This window comes from Leopardus geoffroyi, chromosome C3 (genome assembly GCF_018350155.1).
Source record: "Leopardus geoffroyi isolate Oge1 chromosome C3, O.geoffroyi_Oge1_pat1.0, whole genome shotgun sequence".
Classification (NCBI taxonomy): domain Eukaryota; kingdom Metazoa; phylum Chordata; class Mammalia; order Carnivora; family Felidae; genus Leopardus; species Leopardus geoffroyi.
The window spans coordinates 25,237,245-25,257,867 of record NC_059338.1 but is presented as its reverse complement, the minus strand read 5'-3'; the positions used below and the strand labels follow the sequence as shown (position 1 = coordinate 25,257,867).

General features: G+C 48.3%; 1 protein-coding gene across 1 annotated transcript; it reads right to left on the bottom strand.

Annotated features, from left to right (window-relative positions):
• Positions 1–4,068: 4,068 nt before the first annotated feature.
• AVPR1B (arginine vasopressin receptor 1B) lies at positions 4,069–12,379 on the bottom strand. The gene is made up of 2 exons (XM_045456211.1): positions 11,440–12,379; positions 4,069–7,189 (listed from the first exon to the last, which is right to left on the bottom strand). The coding sequence occupies exons 1-2, from the start codon at positions 12,377–12,379 to the stop codon at positions 6,861–6,863; spliced, it is 1,269 nt and encodes a 422-aa protein (XP_045312167.1). The 3' UTR covers positions 4,069–6,860.
• Positions 12,380–20,623: the final 8,244 nt, after the last annotated feature.

The following is a 20,623-nucleotide window of genomic DNA, read 5'->3' as shown; positions in this document are numbered from 1 at the left end:
CTACAAAGTCGCAGAGAATTAACTTCAAATGTGTTTAAATTGATAACACGCAATAAGTAATAACCAGGTAAATATACAATATACTTTCTTGAATAGCTAATTAAGACTTGAAAGGCAATTTACTCACATTAGCTAAACAAACATCTCAAAAGATGAAAGCCCTAGGAACGTGCCGAAGACAAATCCCAAGTCCAGATGAGTGGCATCCAGGTCTTAGAGATGATATGTTACCTGTGCTCCACCTGCCGGTTGTACATGACCTTTCCAGTCAACTTCCATGTTCCCAGCTTCCTCTTCCCCAAGATGATCTGAAGAAATGGTTTTGGTTTGGGTTTCTGGGACTGTGCAATTTTGCTGGCCTACGTGTCCCTCCACCTTTTGGCTCTTGTTGTTCCTCTCCTGCTATGATTTGAATGTTTGTGGCCCCTTAAATTCATCTGTTGATATCCTAACCCCCAAGATGATGGGATTAATGGGGCGGGGGGGGGGGGCTCCGGTGGGATTAGATGGAGAGGGTGGGATTCGATGAAAGGGGTGGGATTAGATGGAGGGGGTGGGATTGGATGGAGAGAGTGGGATTAGATGGAGGGGGTGGGATTAGATGGAGGGGGTGGGGTTAGATGGAGGGGGTGGGATTGGATGGAGAGGGTGGGATTGGATGGAGGGGGTGGGGTTGGATGGAGGGGGTGGGGTTGGATGGAGGGGGGTGGGATTAGTTGGAAGGGGTGGGATTGGATGGAGAGGGTGGGATTGGATGGAGGGGGTGGGGTTGGATGGAGGGGGTGGGATTAGGTGGAGGGGGTGGGGTTAGATGGAGGGGGTGGGACTAGATGGAGGGGGTGGGGTTAGATGGAGGGGGTGGGATTGGATGAAGGGGGTGGGGTTAGATGGAGGGGGTGGGATTGGATGGAGAGGGTGGGATTGGATGGAGGGGGTGGGGTTGGATGGAGGGGGTGGGGTTAGATGGAGGGGGTGGGATTGGATGGAGGGGGTGGGATTGGATGGAGGGGGTGGGATTGGATGGAGGGGGTGGGGTTGGATGGAGGGGGTGGGATTGGATGAAGGGGGTGGGGTTAGATGGAGGGGGTGGGATTGGATGAAGGGGGTGGGGTTAGATGGAGGGGGTGGGGTTGGATGGAGGGGGTGGGATTGGATGAAGGGGGTGGGGTTAGTGCTTTTGTGAAAAAAGACCCTACAGAGTTCCTTAGCCCTTTCGTTTTGTGAGAATACAACCCATGTGAAGTCTTCAACCCAGATGGGGGCCCTCACCAACTATGCCAGCACCCCGATTTTGGACTTCCGGTCTCCAAAACTGCAAGGAATAAATTTCTGTTTTTTAGAGGCCACCCAGTTTGTGGCATTTTGTTATGGCAACTGGAATGGACTAAGACATGTTAGGAAGCTTTTCTTTTCTTTTCTTTTTTATTGAAAAAAAATTTTTTTACATTTACTTATTTTTGAGAAACAGAGTGAGACAAAGCATGAATGGGGGAGGGGCAGAGAGAGAAGGAGACACAGAATCTGAAGCAGGCTCCAGGCTCTGAGTAAGCAGTCAGCACAGAGCCTGATGCGGGGCTCGAACCCACGAACTGTGAGATCATGACCTGAGCCCAAGTTGGACGCTCAACCGACTGAGCCACCCAGGTGCCCCAGGAAGCTTTTCTTAATAAGGAAAAAAAAGATGTTGTTGATTAGAGAGGCAGAATGAAGAATAAACACCAGCAACACTATCTCTGTATCTAGAAATGAAACTCTATTTGTTATTGATCTCTTTTAACAAGAAGAAAAAAGAGGTCAAGGGTGTGTTGAAGAGGTTCACAAGAGTTACCATGCCTCTGAGAGAGGCTGGGCAGGGACACAGCTGAGACCACTCCCACACGAGGGGAGGGCACAACTGAAGTACTGCCTGCTTTCTGCAGGATTCTGGAAAGCCCTGGGATTGGGAGGAGCACATGTTAAAAGAAGACTTAAACATCAGGTGGGTGAGGTCAAGGCACTTAGGACCTAGTCCCGGGGACAGGCAAGAGCATGTACCAGACATGTGACAAAAGAGAATTGACATAGAGCAGTGAGAGCAGAGCCTCTAACTGCTTGGGCAGATTGGGTATGGAATGTTAAAATCAGGGGCGCCTGGGTGGCGCAGTCGGTTAAGCGTCCGACTTCAGCCAGGTCACGATCTCACGGTCCGTGAGTTCGAGCCCCGCGTCAGGCTCTGGGCTGATGGCTCAGAGCCTGGAGCCTGTTTCCGATTCTGTGTCTCCCTCTCTCTCTGCCCCTCCCCCGTTCATGCTCTGTCTCTCTCTGTCCCCAAAAAAATAAATAAACGTTGAAAAAAAAAAAATCAGACTTCATCCAAGGAAACGTCCCAGAGAGGGTGATTTCTGACCTCAGTTTAGAAAGAAGGGTGAAAAATAAATTGATGGGAGAAGAGGCAGAAGGAAAGGGAGCAGGTCTACCTGTTGCAGGCTCCCCAGCAATGCCCCAGGGACTGAGCCAGACCGAACTGCATGGAGAAGTGTTTGTACTAGGCCTCCTGGAGCAGGGAATTGATGTCGGGGGGCACAGAGATCTGAATGCCACTGACCATCTGATTAAGATCTGTAATGAACTCTGCTACGATTGGTTTCAAAGCTATGACATTTGTAGCAAATAAATACATCGTGGAGGTTAACATTAGCACCTCGCTCGCCCAGGGAAGGCATTCTTGGAGAGTGCTGTTTCTAAATAGAGTCGAACGTGTGACTAACAGAGATTGGATTGAACTTTGATGGTGCCGTTGACTTTCAGTTGCCCTGATAAGGAAAGGGGAGGGCTGATTTCATGTCCTAAGGAGTTTGGGCCAACAAGCTGATGACTGCGGCCAGCTAATAATTTGAAGTGATCCTCAAATTCATTGTTATCCGTGTTGCTAGAAATAAAATGTCCCTATTGTATGTAATACCTCCGTGATCTTAGAAGGTCAGCTGTGTAAATCTGTATGAGTGGTCGCCCGAGTAGTCACCTCTTTGAGGAACTCGTGTCCAGCAGAATGAAGTCACTTTCTCCCATGTTGTATGTCATCGGAACATCCAGGGAAGGACCGTGCTGTGCCACTCTGGGTTCCTCCATGAGTGTGGACTGGATTAAAAATCTCTTCAAATTTATCTTACAAGATGCAGAGAAGCTGATTTTCTGCTGGCAACGAGTAGATCGTTGATTACATACCAATAATGAACTGGGACTATATAGTGGGTAACAATAAACGTGACCTGTCTTCGTGTAAAGAATCAAGCATCCAAATTCCTACCATGACTCCAGCAGAACTCCATAAGCCGCACTATATCACTGGCCAACAAGACCCAATAGGGTAAGGAGGTATTTTATGCCCACCATCAGTAGGCTTTTTGCTTCCGGGATCAGGACACATTTCCGGGGCCCAGAGGGGCTCCCAAAAGGCCTTCTACCCAAGTCCCAGCCTCTAAACTGAACACATTATAATAACTACAGCTCATCTGCGTTTCTGAGGGCCCACTAGCTTTCTCAAACACTCATTTTCAGGCAGGAATTTCTACCCTCAGTCCCTCACCCTGCCCTTGTTCTCTGCCCTTTCTTGGCAAATACATCCTCCATGAGCTTAGAGACAGAGAAACATGCGTCCAGGTATCTCTGGACAACTGGGTCGAATGAAGAGCCAAGACTCCAGATCTGTAAGGAAAAGGTAGCAGGTATTAGAGCTGAGAGGCTGGGTGATTTTCCCAGCCTGTCCTGTGGGTCAGCTCAGGACCCACTTTCAGCTCCACACTGCCACCTTGTGGCTCCAGGGCAAATCCCAGGGCACTCCTGTTTCCCTCAAGTGGGAGAAGGTGGCTCCCCAACCCTCAAACTCTCTTCCCCATCACCACCCCATTCAAGAAGAGCGAACCTGGGGCACCCAGGTGGCTCAGTAGGTTAAGCATCCATTCTTGGTTGTGGCTCAGATCATGGCCTCCTGGTTCCCGGGTTCGTGCTCACAGCACAGAGCCTGCTTGGGATTCTCTCCCTCTCTCCCTGCCTCTCCTCACAATAAATAAATAAACATTTAAAAAAGAAGAAGAAGAGCAAATTTTATTTCATATTGCATATCTCATTGTCACTGCCCCTAGGAAACAAAGATGCCCAGGAATTTCCTGGTTATCAAGGACTTTTATTGGTCAATTTAAACCGCATCTCCAGGTTCTTGACCCCAAGTGAGCTACTGCAGCCTGGGCTGAGTCTAGAGCTCCTTGATAAAAAAAGACTTATTTACATACAAATCACAGACATAGACATCTGGAAAATTGCTGGTTTATACCATACATCAGAAAAAAACCATTCTGAGAAATCTCCACAGTCCACCAATTCACCTCCTCCTGCCATCTTCTGCCCTGCCCACCCTCTGCCCCTTGCTCCCACATGGGTTCTAAGGGACTGAAGTACTGTATTTCACAGAGTCCACAGGATGTATAAATATTTTACAGAAGTGCCTAGCCCAGAGACAGCATGGTTCCATTTCGCCTGGAGTTAGGTGTCAGAAGTGAGATTGACCTGAGAGAGCAGAGACCATCCTTCTTGCTTCCCACAGGGACCCTGGAGGTCACTCACCAGAGGCATCGTTATCTTCTCTAACATCAGTAGAGTGTTCTATAGTTTATGGTCTTACAACCTTCCCGTCCCCAACAAGGTTAGTTGTTCCTGTTTAATAAATGGGGAAACCATTGCTCAGAGGGATTAGAAGACTTGCCCAAGTTCCTATGTCTAGAAAAGGAGTGAGAGCAGAGCTCAAACCCAGGTCTTTGGAGTATAAAGCTGGTGTCCCAGTCATCACGATGAGCAATGATTTACTTGGTACTTACTTAGGCACTAAGGACAGGGATTTGGGGTGAGGGGCAGGGTCATTGGCTTACACACGAAGGCCAGGAGAAACTCCAGCACTCATACTGCCATGGGAGGCTCCTAAGCCCAGCTCTGCCAAGACAGATGGACAAGGAAGAAGTGGCTGGATGTCAGAAACAGACAGGGGCAACAGAATGCAGTGAAGAGAGACCATGGGCCCTCACATCTGCCTTGAGCCTTGGCCCCATCCGGGTCTGTGTCCCACTCTCTGGTTCTTTAGCACTGAAGGCTTGGGACACTTTGCTTACTGAGTTCTTATCTTTTAAGGAAGCCTAAGGAGCTGAGTGACCTCTTATAGCCCAAAGTTACAGTCATTCCCTACAGCTTCCTTAGGAGTAGAGGGAAGAGAATCTGTTCCCTAGAGCTGCTCTCAGGATAGATAATCAGCCCCTTACATTAGTAGAGAGCTCATGCCTCTACCAACCACTTTTACATCCACAGTCTTATTTGACCCTCATAACAGAGATGAAGGATAAGCCAGACTTCTCCTCATGTTGGTCATCAGTGGTGGTAGAACCAGGATCTGGTTCTTCTGACTTTTCAGCTGATGCTCTTTCCATTATCAAGGCTACCCCTTAGATTAGAATCAGAATTAGGGTGGGGAAACCACCCCATGATCTAAATCCCACTGGAGGTAACGAGGAGGAACAGGGCAAAGCCTCAGAGTCTCCCCACGCCACTGCCTCTCCCAGCTTCAACATCACAGAATTGAGACCAAAAGTAGACAGTGTGTCCATGGAGGGATCCATCATGACCAGAATTGAGTCAAAGGGTATAAATATCATTGTCACGAAAATCCAACAATTCTTCTAGAGCCTGTTGGTTAGAAAGGCTCTACTGTAACACCATAGAGTGTAGTCTTGCAAAGTCATGACAGTTTAGAGCTGGCAAAGATCTTACAGATCATCTGTGTCCTAACAGGTCAGAAGACGGAGTCCCCGAGAAGGGAGGGGACTTGCCCAAGGTCACGCAGCTACCTGAAAGCAGAGCTGAGTCTCAAATCCTGGGCTGCGGACTTCATCGCGGCATGCATAGTTCGTAGGGAAACTCTGAAGAGCCTTGAGGAAATCCAGAGCCATGATCCAGCCCCACTTTCTGTACGGATGTCCCCTCTGGGTGGCCCCAGAGGAAGGTGCAGTGTGGATCCCTTCGGGGAAGAAGAAAAGAAACCAATCCCTGCTGCTTCGGAGGCTTCGTCCACTCTTAATTTTATTGTGACCATTTTCATCTGCTCCTTTCTTCTCGTCCTTCTCATACTCCCTCCCAGGGGGTCATTCCACTGAGCATCTACTTTGTCCTGTCACCCCTCCTATAGAGGTGGATGGTACAGGGAGCATTGGCCGAATTTTCGCGAGTTATAGATGCTGCACTAAATCCCACATCTCCCTTCACTAGACAGGTGGGCATAGCAGGTAAAGCTGATCTATCTGCTCTACCCACCTCCATTCGCTTTCCTTCATTGAAGAAGCCTCCTTCTACAAAACAAACAGACAGACAAACAAACAAATCCAGTATCTAGATAGAGAAACAGGATACTTTTCACACTTTTTCACTTCTCCTCTCTCCTGGCTGGGCTGGGTGTGCTAGTCAGATTAGGATGGGGGACAAATGGTCAAGGTGGGAGACCAGCCTGAGTCCCTGCCCCCTGTGGAGGCCCAGATAGGGCCGTCCTCAGCCTGCCTGAGATCTGGGGTGAGTTCCCAGACACTCTGCGAATGCACAGGGTCAGGGAAGCAGACGTTTTGACTCTCGCTGACTCCCAGCCTCTGAGATTGGGGGCAAATAAGGGCAGCCCACACACCAAAGGCAGCTTCAACACCAAGGGCAGCCCTTCTGGGCCCCTCACCCTACCTCAAACTGGGCTCCCCCAACTCCAACCTTGGCCCTCCCGGCTTTTACACCCAGTGTTGAAATGAGCAGAGACCCTCCACTAGCCTCGCAGGCATGCCAGACTTCGGGGAACGTGTTCCCTAAAAGACACCGGTCTCTGTGGAGGCTTCCCCATCCACCTGCGCAGAGTCCTTCAGTGACCCTTCGGTCCCAGGGCCCCCACCAAGTCTGGGGCTGAGGGTGAGGGCGGGCAGGCCGCTGGAGCAGGTCAGCAGTGTGGTGTGGCGGCTGGAGAGGCTGAGGCTGGAGAGTTGCCGGCGTGGCCGGGGCCGGGGACCCCTGCAGCAGTCCGGGTGGCACAGCGGCCATGGCCGCAGGTGGCTGTTGAAACCCATGGAGACCCAGGGGTTGCAGCAGCTGCTGAGGTTGCCCAAGAGCATGGAGATGGTGAAAGCCACGTTGGTTGAATCTGCAGAAGGAGAAGCACAAGAAGCCTTAGAATCACAGAGCTGGAAGGGACCTGGGAGAGAGTCCAAGCCCCCACCGAGCAGAGGACAAAACAGAGTTCCCAGAGGAGAGAAAGGACTTACTCGAGTTCTCTGGTTAGAAAGGAGCCGGGACGCCTGGGTGGCTCAGTCAGTTAAGCACCGGACTTCAGCTCAGGTCATGATCTCACGGTCAATGAATTCGAGCCCTGTGTCAGGTTCCGTGCTGACAGCTCAGAGCCCAGAGCCTGCTTTGGATTCTGCGTCTCCCTCTCTCTCTGCCCCTCCCTCACTCATGGTCTGTCTGTCTGTCTCTCGGTCTCTCAAAAATAGACATTAAAAAAGTAAAAAGAAAGGAAGAAAGAAAGAAAGAGAAAGAAAGAGAGCAGCACTGCTGGGACTTGAAGCTGGGACTCCAGCTTCAGAGTCCTACCTCACTGGGTTTTGTTTGCAAGCACAGAGTAAGGGTAGGAGCTAAGGTTTGCTCCAAGCTGACTTTCTTTCTTTTCTTTTTTTTTTTTTTTTTAACGTCTATTTATTTTTGAGACAGAGAGAGACAGAGCATGAACGGGGGAGGGTCAGAGAGAGGGAGACACAGAATCTGAAACAGGCTCCAGGCTCTGAGCTGTCAGCACAGAGCCCGACACAGGGCTTGAACTCACAGACTGCAAGATCATGACCTGAGCCAAAGTCGGCTGCTTAACCGACTGAGCCACCCAGGCACCCCTCCAAGCTGACTTTCAAGGTGTAAACACAGCCAGGGAGGGACAGGACCAGTTTAAATAGGAGACAGTGTCTTTGTTCCAAAACCTAGAACTTGAATCCCCTCATGGATGGAGATCTAGAATGAGAAAACTTCTGTAAGACATGCAGGGAAAATACCTGTGATTCTAGGCCAAGTTCAGGCCCCTTTGACCCCCAGTCTCATTTATGTTGTAGATACAGGTGCATGCTGTCTTCTGGATTCTGTCTTCTTTGACCCCTCAAGGACAGTCCCCCTCATTCTGTCACTCAGTCATTGAGCATGAGAGCACAGACAGTGCCAGGCCATTGCTGGGGACCTGGGTGGGCAATCTAGAGTCCAACTGCCCTGCAGGTGCCATGGCATCATCTCCAACTACAGTGGAGGGTCAGCTTCCAGGTACAGGGCCCCCAAGCATCCCTTTCTGGATGAATACTTGTTCTGTGTCCTCAGAGATTATACCCAGGGAATGGACCATCCTGCAGGGAAAAATGAATTTCTCTCTTGGACGGTCAAAAGGGGAGAGTGCAAACTGGTAAGATTTTTTCCAGACACAGTATTCTTTCTGAAGACTACATGAGCTCCACGTGCCAGGAGGAAAGCTTCTGGGACAGGCCTTGACCTCTGGCTAGACACACCCTGTTACATGAGGCGTAGATTGCACACTGCATTACCTTGCCCTTTGGCAGAGGCTATAGAATCATTGAAAGCAATGTCAGAGCTTTAAGGAAGCTTCGGGGCTATGGCATAGACTCGAAGCCAGGTCTACTGACTCTAAGACAGCAGTCCTGTACCTCTGTGAAGTTTCAACCAACACACTCAAAGGCAAAGCCCTTTGCCTCCTCTGTAAAGCACTGTGACGTCTTCAGATACTCTGGTTCTCCCATAGGTGTGCTCCTAGGTGTGGCTACTCACGGCCCAAGCAGAGGGAAGAACATTTGACAGAAGACGTAGATCACAGGGGTGAGAAGCTGAAGGCGTCTGGATTGACCCATGTAAGGCAGAGAAGTGAGGGCAAGGGGCAAGTACCTGTCGGTAGTGGAGGGACCAGCCTCAATAAAAATAGATCCTCCTTCATTTTTCCTACATCCTGGCCTGCTCCCCAGCTAACATAAAACCTGGATGATGCGGAAGTTGTGGGAGGTTGCTTTGGCCAACGGGGTGGTGTTCACCCTATCCACTCTATCGATACATATTTAGTGCCTAGATTAGGCCAGGGATGGAGGGGTTCCACAAGCGCCTTGCCTGAGAAACATCTGTTTGATTTGGCCCCATCTAAGCCAGGCCCAACGCAGGGCCTGGAGATGTGCCATGAACACCAGCGTCTACAGAGGCTCCACCTCTCAGCCCTTGAGGGCAGACCCACAATGCTCAACCCTAGGCAGCCACCGCATCTTGGCAGAAACTCAGCCGAGAGTTGGGGGGCAGGAACAAGGCCCAGGAGACAGGTAGACTCTAACCAGACACTCAGGGACAGGAGGTCAGGAGGTTGGCGTGCTATGGAGAGGAACTGGGTGTACGGGAAAGTAAGTTTAAAGTAATGGATCTCAGCCCAACTAGAAGGGCCCCAAAGGGCTTCCACTTTTCTGAGAGAGCATATTGTCTGTAAGGTAACACTTTGTCTCTGTTCTCTTGGCTCAGAGAGGCCCTTGGTACACAGGTGAGGGACGTGTACTGAGGGACAGGCTTGTGATCATAGTGACACAGCAGGCAAGCAGGGAAGCCTGCACTGGCTGGGTGGCAGGGTCTGCATCCTCTTGTAGGTTCCTTGATAAAGGGGCAACTGACTATGCCCTGCCCCCCACCCTGCGTCATTAGCTAAGCTGGACTGAGAGTAAAGCCATGTCATGGATAATGCTTGACCTATGAAGACCTTGACTCAGGTCCTGGCCCCACCTCTTACTAGCAGTGGCACTTTGGACCAGTGTTTTCCCCTCTGCGAGTCTCGGATTACTCAGACATACAGCAGAGAAGGCCACCACTAAGCACCAAGGACTGAATGTGCTTGGCACTAGGAAGCCCTCTCTCCTTCTATTCTGTGTGTTGAGTAGAGCAGGGAGGTCTCTACAGTTGGTTAGAATCAATACATTCATTGCTTAAAGGGTAATTTGCAAAGAGCCTCTTGTCCAAATGGATGTCCAAAAGAAGGGATAAAATGGGACCATAATAGTTTGATATCATTCTCACAATTCTCTTGCAGGGTCGTGTTAATTTCATGAACAGCCTGGCCCTTATTGAATCTCTCCAGAAAAGCAAAGTATATTTGGCTTGAGAGTGTCCCAGGATGAGCAAAATGAGGTTAGAAACAAAAGCACAAGGGAAGGGGGAACCACTCCCTAAGGGCTGGTAGGAATTGGTAGCCTGGATCTGCTGGTCAGCAAACTCTCAGGAAGCTTCCAGCTTCCAAAACCTGTGCACAGGGCCTCCCTAGGGCAGTCACATGCTGTACCCAATATACATCCCAGGCTATGCACAAGACGTGCACTGGAGAACACACAGTCACCCCAGCCACAAATACCCAGATGGGTTGACTTGCACGTGTCCCCATGCCGCACTCTTCTTAGGAGAGGAGGAACACTACTCTTCAACATTTAGGCTGCCCAGACACAGCCCTACCTTCCTGAGTACACACTCATCCCCAGATAGCTGGACCATCTGGCAGTATCTAAAGCTCAGGAGGCTGCCATCGACCTCCCCCCAGAAAAAAGACAACAGCACGGCTTCCCATGTGCCAATTGGAACATGGTCTTCATGGTGGGTCCCATTTTGTTTTTCACCTAGAGGAGGAAGTCCCCTCTCTTCACCACTTCCAGAGCCAGGATTATGAACAGGGCGTAGGGTAAAGGAAAAAGACAAAGACACAGCAGGCCTGGGTTCTACCCCTCACTTTGCCACTCCCTAGCTGTGTGGCCTTGGGCAAGTCACATTTTCTCTCTGAGCCTCTCTCTCCCATTAGCAAAATGAAGGGGTTAAAATTTCAGGCTTGAAATTTCAGAGTTGTCATGTGCCAACATGCTAATTAATTAGAAGTGGTTGTTGGGAAGGAGTTTAAAGTCTTGTCCAGCCTTGAAAGGGAAGAGCACCGACAAACACAGCTCATGGGTCACAGATTGTCATCCTGGACAATTTGAAAATTCTTTCCAACTCGGTCATTCTATGATGCTAATGCTCATGTATGAAACTGGGAGTTGGTTGACCAAAACTGCCAACAGTCATGCTTCATTAAGGCCACATGTTATTTTTAAATGTTTAAATTAGGTGCCCAAATTGGAAAGTATGGAGATTTTACATAAAAGATACTCACACAGCATCAGGAGGCTGGTCAGGAGTTGTAGCTTCTCACATGAAACAGGGACACCCCCACCCCTTTCATAATTGCTTCACTCATCTGTTACCTGCCTGGCCCGGAAGGCCTTATAACCCTCTCGTTGCCCTGCTTTCTCCCTTCCCTGCTCCTTTCCACTCATGCGTCCCACATGGACACACACTTGCCTTCGTCAGGGGCATCTTTGTCCCACACGGACCACATCTGGACGCTGAAGAAGGGTGCCCAGCAGGCAATGTAGGCCAGCACAATGACGAAAGTCATCTTCACGGTTCGGATCTTAGCCCTCGAGATGGTACTGATGCTGCTGACCCGGGATGGCAGGCCCCGTGTGGCGGCAGCTGGGACAGAAGGCGACATCCTGTCCCAAGTCCTCCAGCCCCTTCCTTCCACCTTGCGGGCCTGCGTCTTGACTTTGAGGTTCTTACAGATCTCGTGGTAGATGAGGCTGTAGCAGGCCGTGAGCATGACCACAGGCAGGACAAAGATGGCCAGGGTGGTCCAGGTGATATAGACCCGAGGCCCCCAAGGGAAGCGGAAGTCTGCCCAGCAGTCCAGCACCCCTGTGCCCTGGATCACCTCCCGCAAAGAAAAGATGAAGATCTGAGGCAGGCTGAGGACGGCAGCCAGCAGCCAGGGAGCGGCGATGAGAGGGTAAGTGGACTGGCTGGGCTGCTGGAGGCTGCGCAGGGGGTGACAAACAGCCAGGTAGCGGTCCAGCGTCATGGCCAGTAGCATGTAGGTGGAGGCGAACATGCTGAGCACCTGCAGATACTTGACGGCCCGGCAGAGGAGGTCAGGGCCCTGGAAACGGTAGGTGATGTCCCACAGCAGCTGGGGCAGCACCTGAAACAGGGCCACACCCAGGTCAGTCGCGGCTAGGTGCAGAACAAACAGATGCATGCGGGAGCGCTTGCGGCCTGGCTGGCCCAGGGTCAGCAGCACAGTCAGATTGCCCCCTGTCGCCAGCACCAGGACCCCCGCCAGGACTCCGATCTCCACCTTGGCCAGCTCCTCATCCCGGCCCATCCAGGGTGTGGTGGCATTGGGGACGGAGAAGGTGCCCCCGGGAGTGGGGTTAGCAGCCCAGGCAGGCCCAGAATCCATGGTTGAGTGTGCTGGGGGTGGGGGGAGGGGAGGGGAGGAGGGAGAGGGAAGGACCTACGGATGGTGTGGAGGCTAATGGAGACGTTTGATGGCTGAAACGGGGTGGGGAGAGAAGAGAAGGGGGATGGCAGGAAGATGGTGAAAATAGCAATAGTTACGAGGTTCGAGGTTCGGGATAGAGGGGAGGAGAGAGAAAGAGACAAGGACGGAGAAGAGGCTGATCGACGATGTGGAGGGGAGACCTAGGAGAAGAGAGAGAAGGGCTCAGGGAGACAGGGTGTCAGGAAAAGAAGAATGGATGGGGCTGTGCAAGGTGAGGCTTCTGGAAGGGAAAGAAGCCTGGGGAGCTGCTACCACTTCCCAATCCACCCCAAAGTCACTTTCTCCCAACTTTTCTGGAAGTGGAAAGCGGATGTCCTTAAACTTGCTTGGAGGTGAGGTCCACGCCATCAGCGTCGCGTGCTGGATGACCCTGCCAAGCCAGCGCCAGCCCCCGGAAGCAGCGACCAGAGGCAGCGGGAGCGCAGCGCCGGGAGCCGGGTTTTATGGGCTCGCAGCAGGAGCCCTGCGCCCCGGGCGCGCCGGTTGGTTCCCGCAGAGAAGGGCGGAGTGAGGCTCCCCAGCACGCAGCCCACAGGAGGACCGAGAGGCGGGGTGGGGGGGAGTGGTGGAGAGGAATGGGGGGGGGGGGACAGCGGGGGCAGTGGACCAGGGACAGGGAGCCAGAGAAGCAGAAGACGCAAGCAAGCGCTCACCCGCTGGCCAGACAACCTCTTCTGCGCTCTCACCCTGGAACCGTCGGACCATCTCTCCAAACAGGTGCGCACGCGAAGAGTGGGGGGTGGTGACCCCCCCCCCCCACACACACACACACACGCGGGGCCCCTAAGGCTGGCAGCGCTGTTGGGCATGCCCCCTGCTCCGGGGTCCCTGTTAGTTCGCGAAGGGTCCAGAATCTGCAGGGGTGGCCAGATGGGCGAGGTGGCGCCCCCAGAGGGAGCCCTCGAACCCTTGGTAGCGACCTCTGGCCACAGCCACTGGTGGAAGACATGGGTCCTCAGGGAGGAAGAAAAAACGAGGCCGGGCGTGGAGAGGGAGCGGTGGTGGAGATCCGACCGAGGTGCGGAGCGGAAGGGGCTGGACCTGGGAGCCCGGGGCGCTGGGTCGGAGCGGCCCTCGTAGGAATCCCGCAGGAGACGTCTTAACCCGCCGCCCCCGCGCAGTGTTTCATCGGCAAAACAACGAACGCACTTAACCACCCTGTGGGGCTGGAAACCGGCCCAGAGAAGTGACAGGGGCTGCTCTGGAAGGTCGCAGAACCGGCAGACAGGAGAGGCAGGACTAGGCCCGCGCAGTGCGCCCTTCCGAGAGCAGACTTGACTAACACCCGGTATGTGAGCGGCACCGGCGCTCCGGGGACAGATAGCTAAACGAGGTGGATTATTGGGACAGTCTCCTGAGCAGATTAGAACTTCATTAGGGGTGACAACAGCAGGGGCGCCTGGGTGGCTCAGTGCGTGCGCCTCCTACTCTTGGTTTGGGCTCAGGTCACGATCTCAGGACTTCGAGATCCTGCGCTGTCTCAGACTCACCCTGTGCTGTCAGTGCAGTCTGCTCTCCCTCTCTCTCTCTCTCTCTCTCTCTCTCTCTCTCTGCTCCTCCCCCTCTCACGCTGCCCTCTCTCTCAAAATAAATAAATAAACTTAAAAAAAAAAAAAAAAAAAGGAGTGACAACACCCTTAGCGCGCGGTCCATGATTCCTCGGAGGCCCCCTTCTCTCACCTTCTAATGAAACCACATGCCACTTTTTGGCGTCACCCACATACCCGCCCACACAGTTACCATCGCCTTTTGAAGGGATGATCTCCTAGACACCTAGAATTCATCTCCACTCCATCCCACTGCCACGGTTCACACGATTTCTGCCCCCAAATACTGTAGCATAGTCTTGTGCACCTCAGCCCAGGCTCCGCCTTCTCAGGGATTTCTTGCTCTCTATGAATGATAAGTTCAAGTCTCTACTGGCTCATTCCTATCTGCAGGCAATCTCTAGAGTTGCCCGTGAAAAAGAAAAAACAAACAACATAACCCTCCCCAGACACTCCAGCTGTAGCAATCTCTTGTCCTTCACAGCAGAATTTCTCTAAGGGGCTGTCTAGCTGGTCTCCATTTTCTTGCTCCCATTTATTTCTTGATATAGCCATTAAAATTATATATATTTAGAGGTGCCTGGGTGGCTCAGTCGGTTGAGCGTCTGACTTCAGCTCAGGTGGTGATCTCGCAGCTGGTGAGTTCCAGCCCTGCTGTCGGGCTCTGTGCGGACAGCTCAGGGCCTGGAGCCTGCGACGGATTCTGTGTCTCCCTCTCTCTCTGCCCCTCACCACTCGCCCTCTGTCTCTCTCTCTCTTTCTCAAAAATAAATAAATGTTAAAAAAAAACTATATATATAGTTAAACATGTTTTTAAAATACTACATATTGCGTAAATGACATCATACTCGAAATACCACTCCAGAACTTGCTTTTTAAATTCTGCTTTATTTTTGATATCCGTCCTTGACGGTATGTAGGATAGATCTAATTCATTCAGTTTATATGCCGCATCGTATTCAAGTACAAGAACATAACACATTTATCCCAAACCCTATTTTTACAATTGATTTCCAGCTCCTTTTTTTCCCGTTTTTTTTAAATGCTACAATGAATATTCTTATGAATGCCTCCTTGTGTTCATGTGTGAGAGTTTTCTGGGGTGTACAGCCAGAAGTATATGCTGGGTATTAAATATTCTTGGGTCATACAATGTATGAATTTTCAATCAGATAGGACCATATCCTAACTTTTATCTCTAAATTTGTTGTACCGATTTATTCTCACACCAGCTGCACTTGACTTTCTCAACATCCTCACAGTCAAGTGTGTCAGCTGTTTTCATTTTCACCCATCGACTGGTGTGCAACAGCATCTCATTGTGATTTTATTTTTTCTTTTTCTGATCTCTAGTTATTTTGGGCATCTTTGCCTATATTTATTTGTTGTTTGGGTTTCCTCTTCTGAGAATTATTCATATCCTCTGCACAATTAAAAAAAAATTTTTTTAATGTTTATTTAGTTTTGACAGAGAGAGAGACAGAGCATGAGCAGGGGAGGGGCAGAGAGAGAAGGAGACACAGAATCCGAAGAAGGCTCTGAGCTGTCAGCACAGAGCCTGATGCGGGGCTCGAACTCACGGACCACGAGATCATGACCTGAGCCGAAGTCGGACGCTCAACCCACTGAGCCACCCAGGCGCCCCTGCACAATTTTTGATGAGGTTATTTTTCTTACTGATTTGAAGGGCTCCTTTACACATTCTGATGTGAACTTTTATGTTTTGTGATATGTCACAGCTATAGTTCTCTAATCTGCCACTTATCTTTTAACTTTATTTATGGAGTCATTTGTGACACAGAAAATCTAAATTTCAGTGTCATCAGTACTTTCTTTTATCACTTCTGCTTTTCTGTCTGTGTTCCCTATCTTGAGAACAGAGATATCCCCACAATATTTCTTTCTAACATGTTTTATATTTATTTTCACATTTAGGTCTTTAAGCTACCCAGAATATTTTTGTGTATGTTCAGGTAAGAATCTAAGTTCATTTTTTTCTCCACATGGTGAACCAATTTCTTCATTTATTTATTATTATTTTTTAATGTTTTACTTATCTTTGAGAGAGAGAGAAAAAGAGAAAGAAAGAAGGCAAGCAGGGGAGGGTCAGAGAGAGAGGGAGACACAGAATTGGAAGCAGGCTCCAGGCTCCGAGCTGTCAGTACAGAGCCTGATTCGGGGCTCCAACCCATGAACCACAAGATCATGACCTGAGCCGAAGTCAGTCACTTAACTGACTGAGCCACCCAGGATCTCCCTGCCCCCCAGTCATTCTTCATTTACTGAGTAGTCCGTCATTTCTTAACTGTCACCTGTATAATATATCAAGTTCAAAATATGTATGAGCCTATTTCTGGGATCTCTTTTCTGTTCCATTGGTTTATTTTCTATCCCTGCTCTAGTATTTCACTATTTTAGGTATTGAGGCTTTATAATAAACCCTAATATATGGTGAAAACAAGATTTCCTCTTTTTTTTTTCAAAATATCTTTCACAATTTTAACATTGTGGGGACCCCTGGGTGGCTCAGTCGGTTGAGCGTCCAACTTCGGCTCAGGTCACAATCTCCCAGTTTGTGGGTTGGAGCCCTGCGTGGGCTCTGTGCTGACAGCTTAGAGCATGAGGCCTGTTTCAGATTCTGTGTCTTCCTTTCGCTCTCTGCCCATCCCCCTGCTCGTGTGCATGCACAATCTCTTTCTCAGGAATAATAAATGAATAAGCTTTTAAAAAAATTGTGAAATTGATATGTTTAGCTCCACCAAAAAATTCTGTTAAACTTTTGGTTGGAAGCATTGAGTTTAAAGAGTAATTTGGGGAGAATTCACATTTATGATTTTAACCAGATTTATTTTTATGTCCTTAAATAATGTTTTATAATTTTCTTCATAAGTGTTGTTCCATCTTTTGATAGATTTCTTTTTCTAAGCCTAACAGTTTCTGTTGACATTATATACAGAATTTTGTTTTATCACATTTTCTAATTAGTTATGGCCAGTGTATGGGAACAATATTGATTTTTGTACCTTGTTCTTATATTCAGCAATTTTGTTACATACTCATATTGTTAGTAAATTACTTTGGATTTTCTGTGCATTTAATATTGTCTACAAACAACAATCATTCTTTGTCTTTTATTCTCCATCCATTTGCTCCTATTTCTTTTTCTTGTCTTATTGTGATGGCTAAGTCTCCACTACAAAGTTGAAGAACAGGCATCATTGAGTTTCTGACTTTAATGAGAATGCTTCTAACATTTCCCCATTAAGTATCGTATTTATGTCGTTCTCTTCACTTTTAATTTTAAAAATATACTTAGTTTTGCATGTACATAGTATTAAAAAATCAAATGATTCTACAGTGGTTGTTATGAGAAAAAGCAATCCCCTCCTCCCTATTGCTCTATTTTTAACTCCCTAGAGGTAATCAGTTTCTTCTGTTTTTATTTTTATTTTTATTTTTTTTTAATTTTTTTTTTCAACATTTATTTATTTTTGGGACAGAGAGAGACAGAGCATGAACGGGGGAGGGGCAGAGAGAGAGGGAGACACAGAATCGGAAACAGGCTCCAGGCTCTGAGCCATCAGCCCAGAGCCCGACGCGGGGCTCGAACTCACGGACCGCGAGATCGTGACCTGGCTGAAGTCGGACGCTCAACCGACTGCGCCACCCAGGCGCCCCAGTTTCTTCTGTTTTTAAAGGCTTTATTAAAAAATTGTAACCGTTTACAAAAGTAGAGAGAATAGCACTTCATAGGAGAACATAGTTGTTGCTCTTTCCTTTTTGTAGTTGCGTGTCACTCCAATTTGTAGATGTATCGTACTTATCCAGGCCCCTTTGATGGGGATTTTGGTTGTATCCAGTCTTGCTATTACAAGCAGTGCTTTGGTAAATTGACTTGTATATGTTTCTTGCCATGTTTTGCCAATATATCTTTGTGGTAGGTTTCTAGAAATGAGATTGCCGGGTTAAAGGGTGTTTGCATGAACAGTTTTGCTATATATTGCCGAATTCTCCTCTCTAGGGATTGGATCAACTTGCATTCCTACTAGGAATGTATGGGGTGTGGTGCTTGTTTCCCCATAGTCTTGCCAACAGTGTGTTCCTAAATCATGGGGTTTTGCCAAACTGATAAGAATAATATCTCAGTGTAGTTTTAATTTGCATGCCTGATATTATGAGTGATGCTGAACATCTTAATGTCAGGAGCCATTCTTATTTCCTTTTCTAATGATTATTGATATTTGTAGTGAATTTTTCTGTGATTGTTGGCCTTTTTATTTTATTTTTTGGAAACTTTATATACTTTGGTAATGAACCCTTGTCTGACATTTAAATTATAAATTCTTTTTCCCATTTTGCTGTTGATCTTTTTACTTGATTTATTGTGTTTCTGGACAGAGATCACCCTTTTAAACTCATTATTAGATTTATTTGCTATCAAGCTCCATGTTTCTAAATAATAAACATATACTGCTTCTTCATTTCACCTATTAGCCTTCTCTTTGGTAGATGAGCATATAAAACCCTTCAACACCAACTCACCACTCACGTACATACTTCCTCTATCCCTATCTTCCCAATGTAGTAATGGGAACATGACTTGTGGGTCCCCATTGGAAACTGACCTTGTATAAATTGAAAGTTGAGTCTTTAAGTAATAATAAAGATTTTGAAAGTCTTCCACCAAAAAAAAATTCTTAATTTAAAAAAGACATGATTTATCCTCAAATATTAAAAAAAAATTTTTTTAATGTTTATTTATCTTTGAGAGAGAGAGAGAGACAGAGCACGAGTGGAGGAGGAGCAGAGAGAGAGGGAGACACAGAATCCAAAGCAGGCTCCAGGCTCTGAGCTGTCAGCACAGAGCCTGACGGTGGGCTTGAACTCACAAACTGTGAGATCCTGACATGAGCCGAAGCTGGACACTCAACCGACTGAGCCACCCAGGCGCCCCTATCCTCAAATAATTTAACCTAACCATTTACAAAAGGACTTCCTTCCTTGGATTTGAATGTTGGTTTGTACATTACTAACTAGTAGACTAAGATGTGGAGAAATCAAAATGATTTCTAGGCGTCACTGTAATTAAAGAAGAAAGGAATGTTCTGTTTCCATACATTCAACTTGAACATTGTGTTTTCAGGAATAAGCTATCATGAAAAATGAAGTTTGTTTATTAGAATATATATTTAACAACATCTCTTCCCTTAATAATGTTCCATTTTGGCCAGATGGGTGAAATCAAAATCCTTCCTGCATTATTACTGGCCAGTGAACAATGGAGTATGTACCTCTCTTATGCCACACCATGACCTGGGCAAAAGAAAGTGGATAAGGGCATTTTTCCCCTGTAAACTCTGGGTGCCTGGTCTGCAGAGATCTCTTCTTGGTTGGGACTCAGAACACATTGAGTTAATTACCAGAGCTGTCATTTCACAGAGTTGCCTGGTCCCTTCTTGACATACTCGTCCTCCAGCAGGCACTGGTCTTTCTGTCTGCCTGGGTAACCCTTGATTCACAGTCCCATAAATGTCTAGATGGAGGAAGTGGTCTGGGTGATGGGCCATTACTGGGACTAATGCATCTTTTACAGCCGGGAGCAGGCCTTGGTGTTGCCACTGTCTTCTGTTAACTCGGTTTAACTCTGAGATTGCGGTCAGCCAACGAATAAGAAGAGTGGATGTAGAGAAAGGGAGGATAGCCTAATCAGTGTGGATTCCAGGGACTCCCAGAAAGTTTCCACTTTGTTCCTCTCACCATAAAATAGCTTGTACAGTCACAGAATGTTGGAGTTGAAAGGGACTTATTTTTGGTTCAGACCACGAGGCTGAGGAGTGATGGAAAGGACCTCAGAGACTGTCAAGTTCCATTCTCTCGTTTTCCAGAAGAAAGTCCAGCCTGAAAACCAAAGACACAAGTGAAGTTCTCAAAATCACATGGCTATCAGAGGTGAGAGCCAGAACCCAAGTCCACCCATGTGCTGTTTTCCCCATCACACCCTTGGGGCAGTGATTCTCCACTCTGGCTGCACATGACAATATCCTGAACAAAGTGAAAAATACCCAGACCTCACCCACAGAGAACTGAGCCACCGCCATGAGGCAAAAGTTTCAGTACTGAATCTAATGAGGCCACTCAGTGCTTGGTGTGTAACAGAGAAGCTCAATAAACTTTTGTCAAATGTTAATTCAAAATGTAATAGGTACAAATGAGTAAATGAAATATCCCTGCCAGTTAATATTCTTTTAATTTTTTTCAACTTTATTATAGAAAATTTTAAATATTCACAAAAGTAGAGAGAGAAGTATAATGATTTACATAGTATATAATCTACCTTTTGATAGGTTTTCTGGAGAGTAGATCAGACGAGTGATTCTAACGCCACTGAAAATTCCAACAGTCCCAACGGGCCAGGGTCAAATGTGCAGCGTCTTTGGGAAACTCTCAGACCACATCCCACTCAACACGTGGCTGTGAGAGGTGCAGGTGAGAGGATCCAGGGCCCAGGCATCCCAGCGCTCAAAAACATAGCAGGCAGCTAAAGATGAGTGGCCTTTATACAGTATGGTGCTCCCTCTGCCTGGCCCCAGGGCAG

Coding starts and splice junctions, on each gene's coding strand:
- AVPR1B (XM_045456211.1), bottom strand. CDS start 12,379: ATGGATTCTGGGCCTGCCTGGGCTGCTAACCCCACTCCCGGGGGCACC. Junction 7,190..11,439: donor CAAAGATGCCCCTGACGAAG/GCAAGTGTGTGT, acceptor CTCCTTCTGCAG/ATTCAACCAACGTGGCTTTC.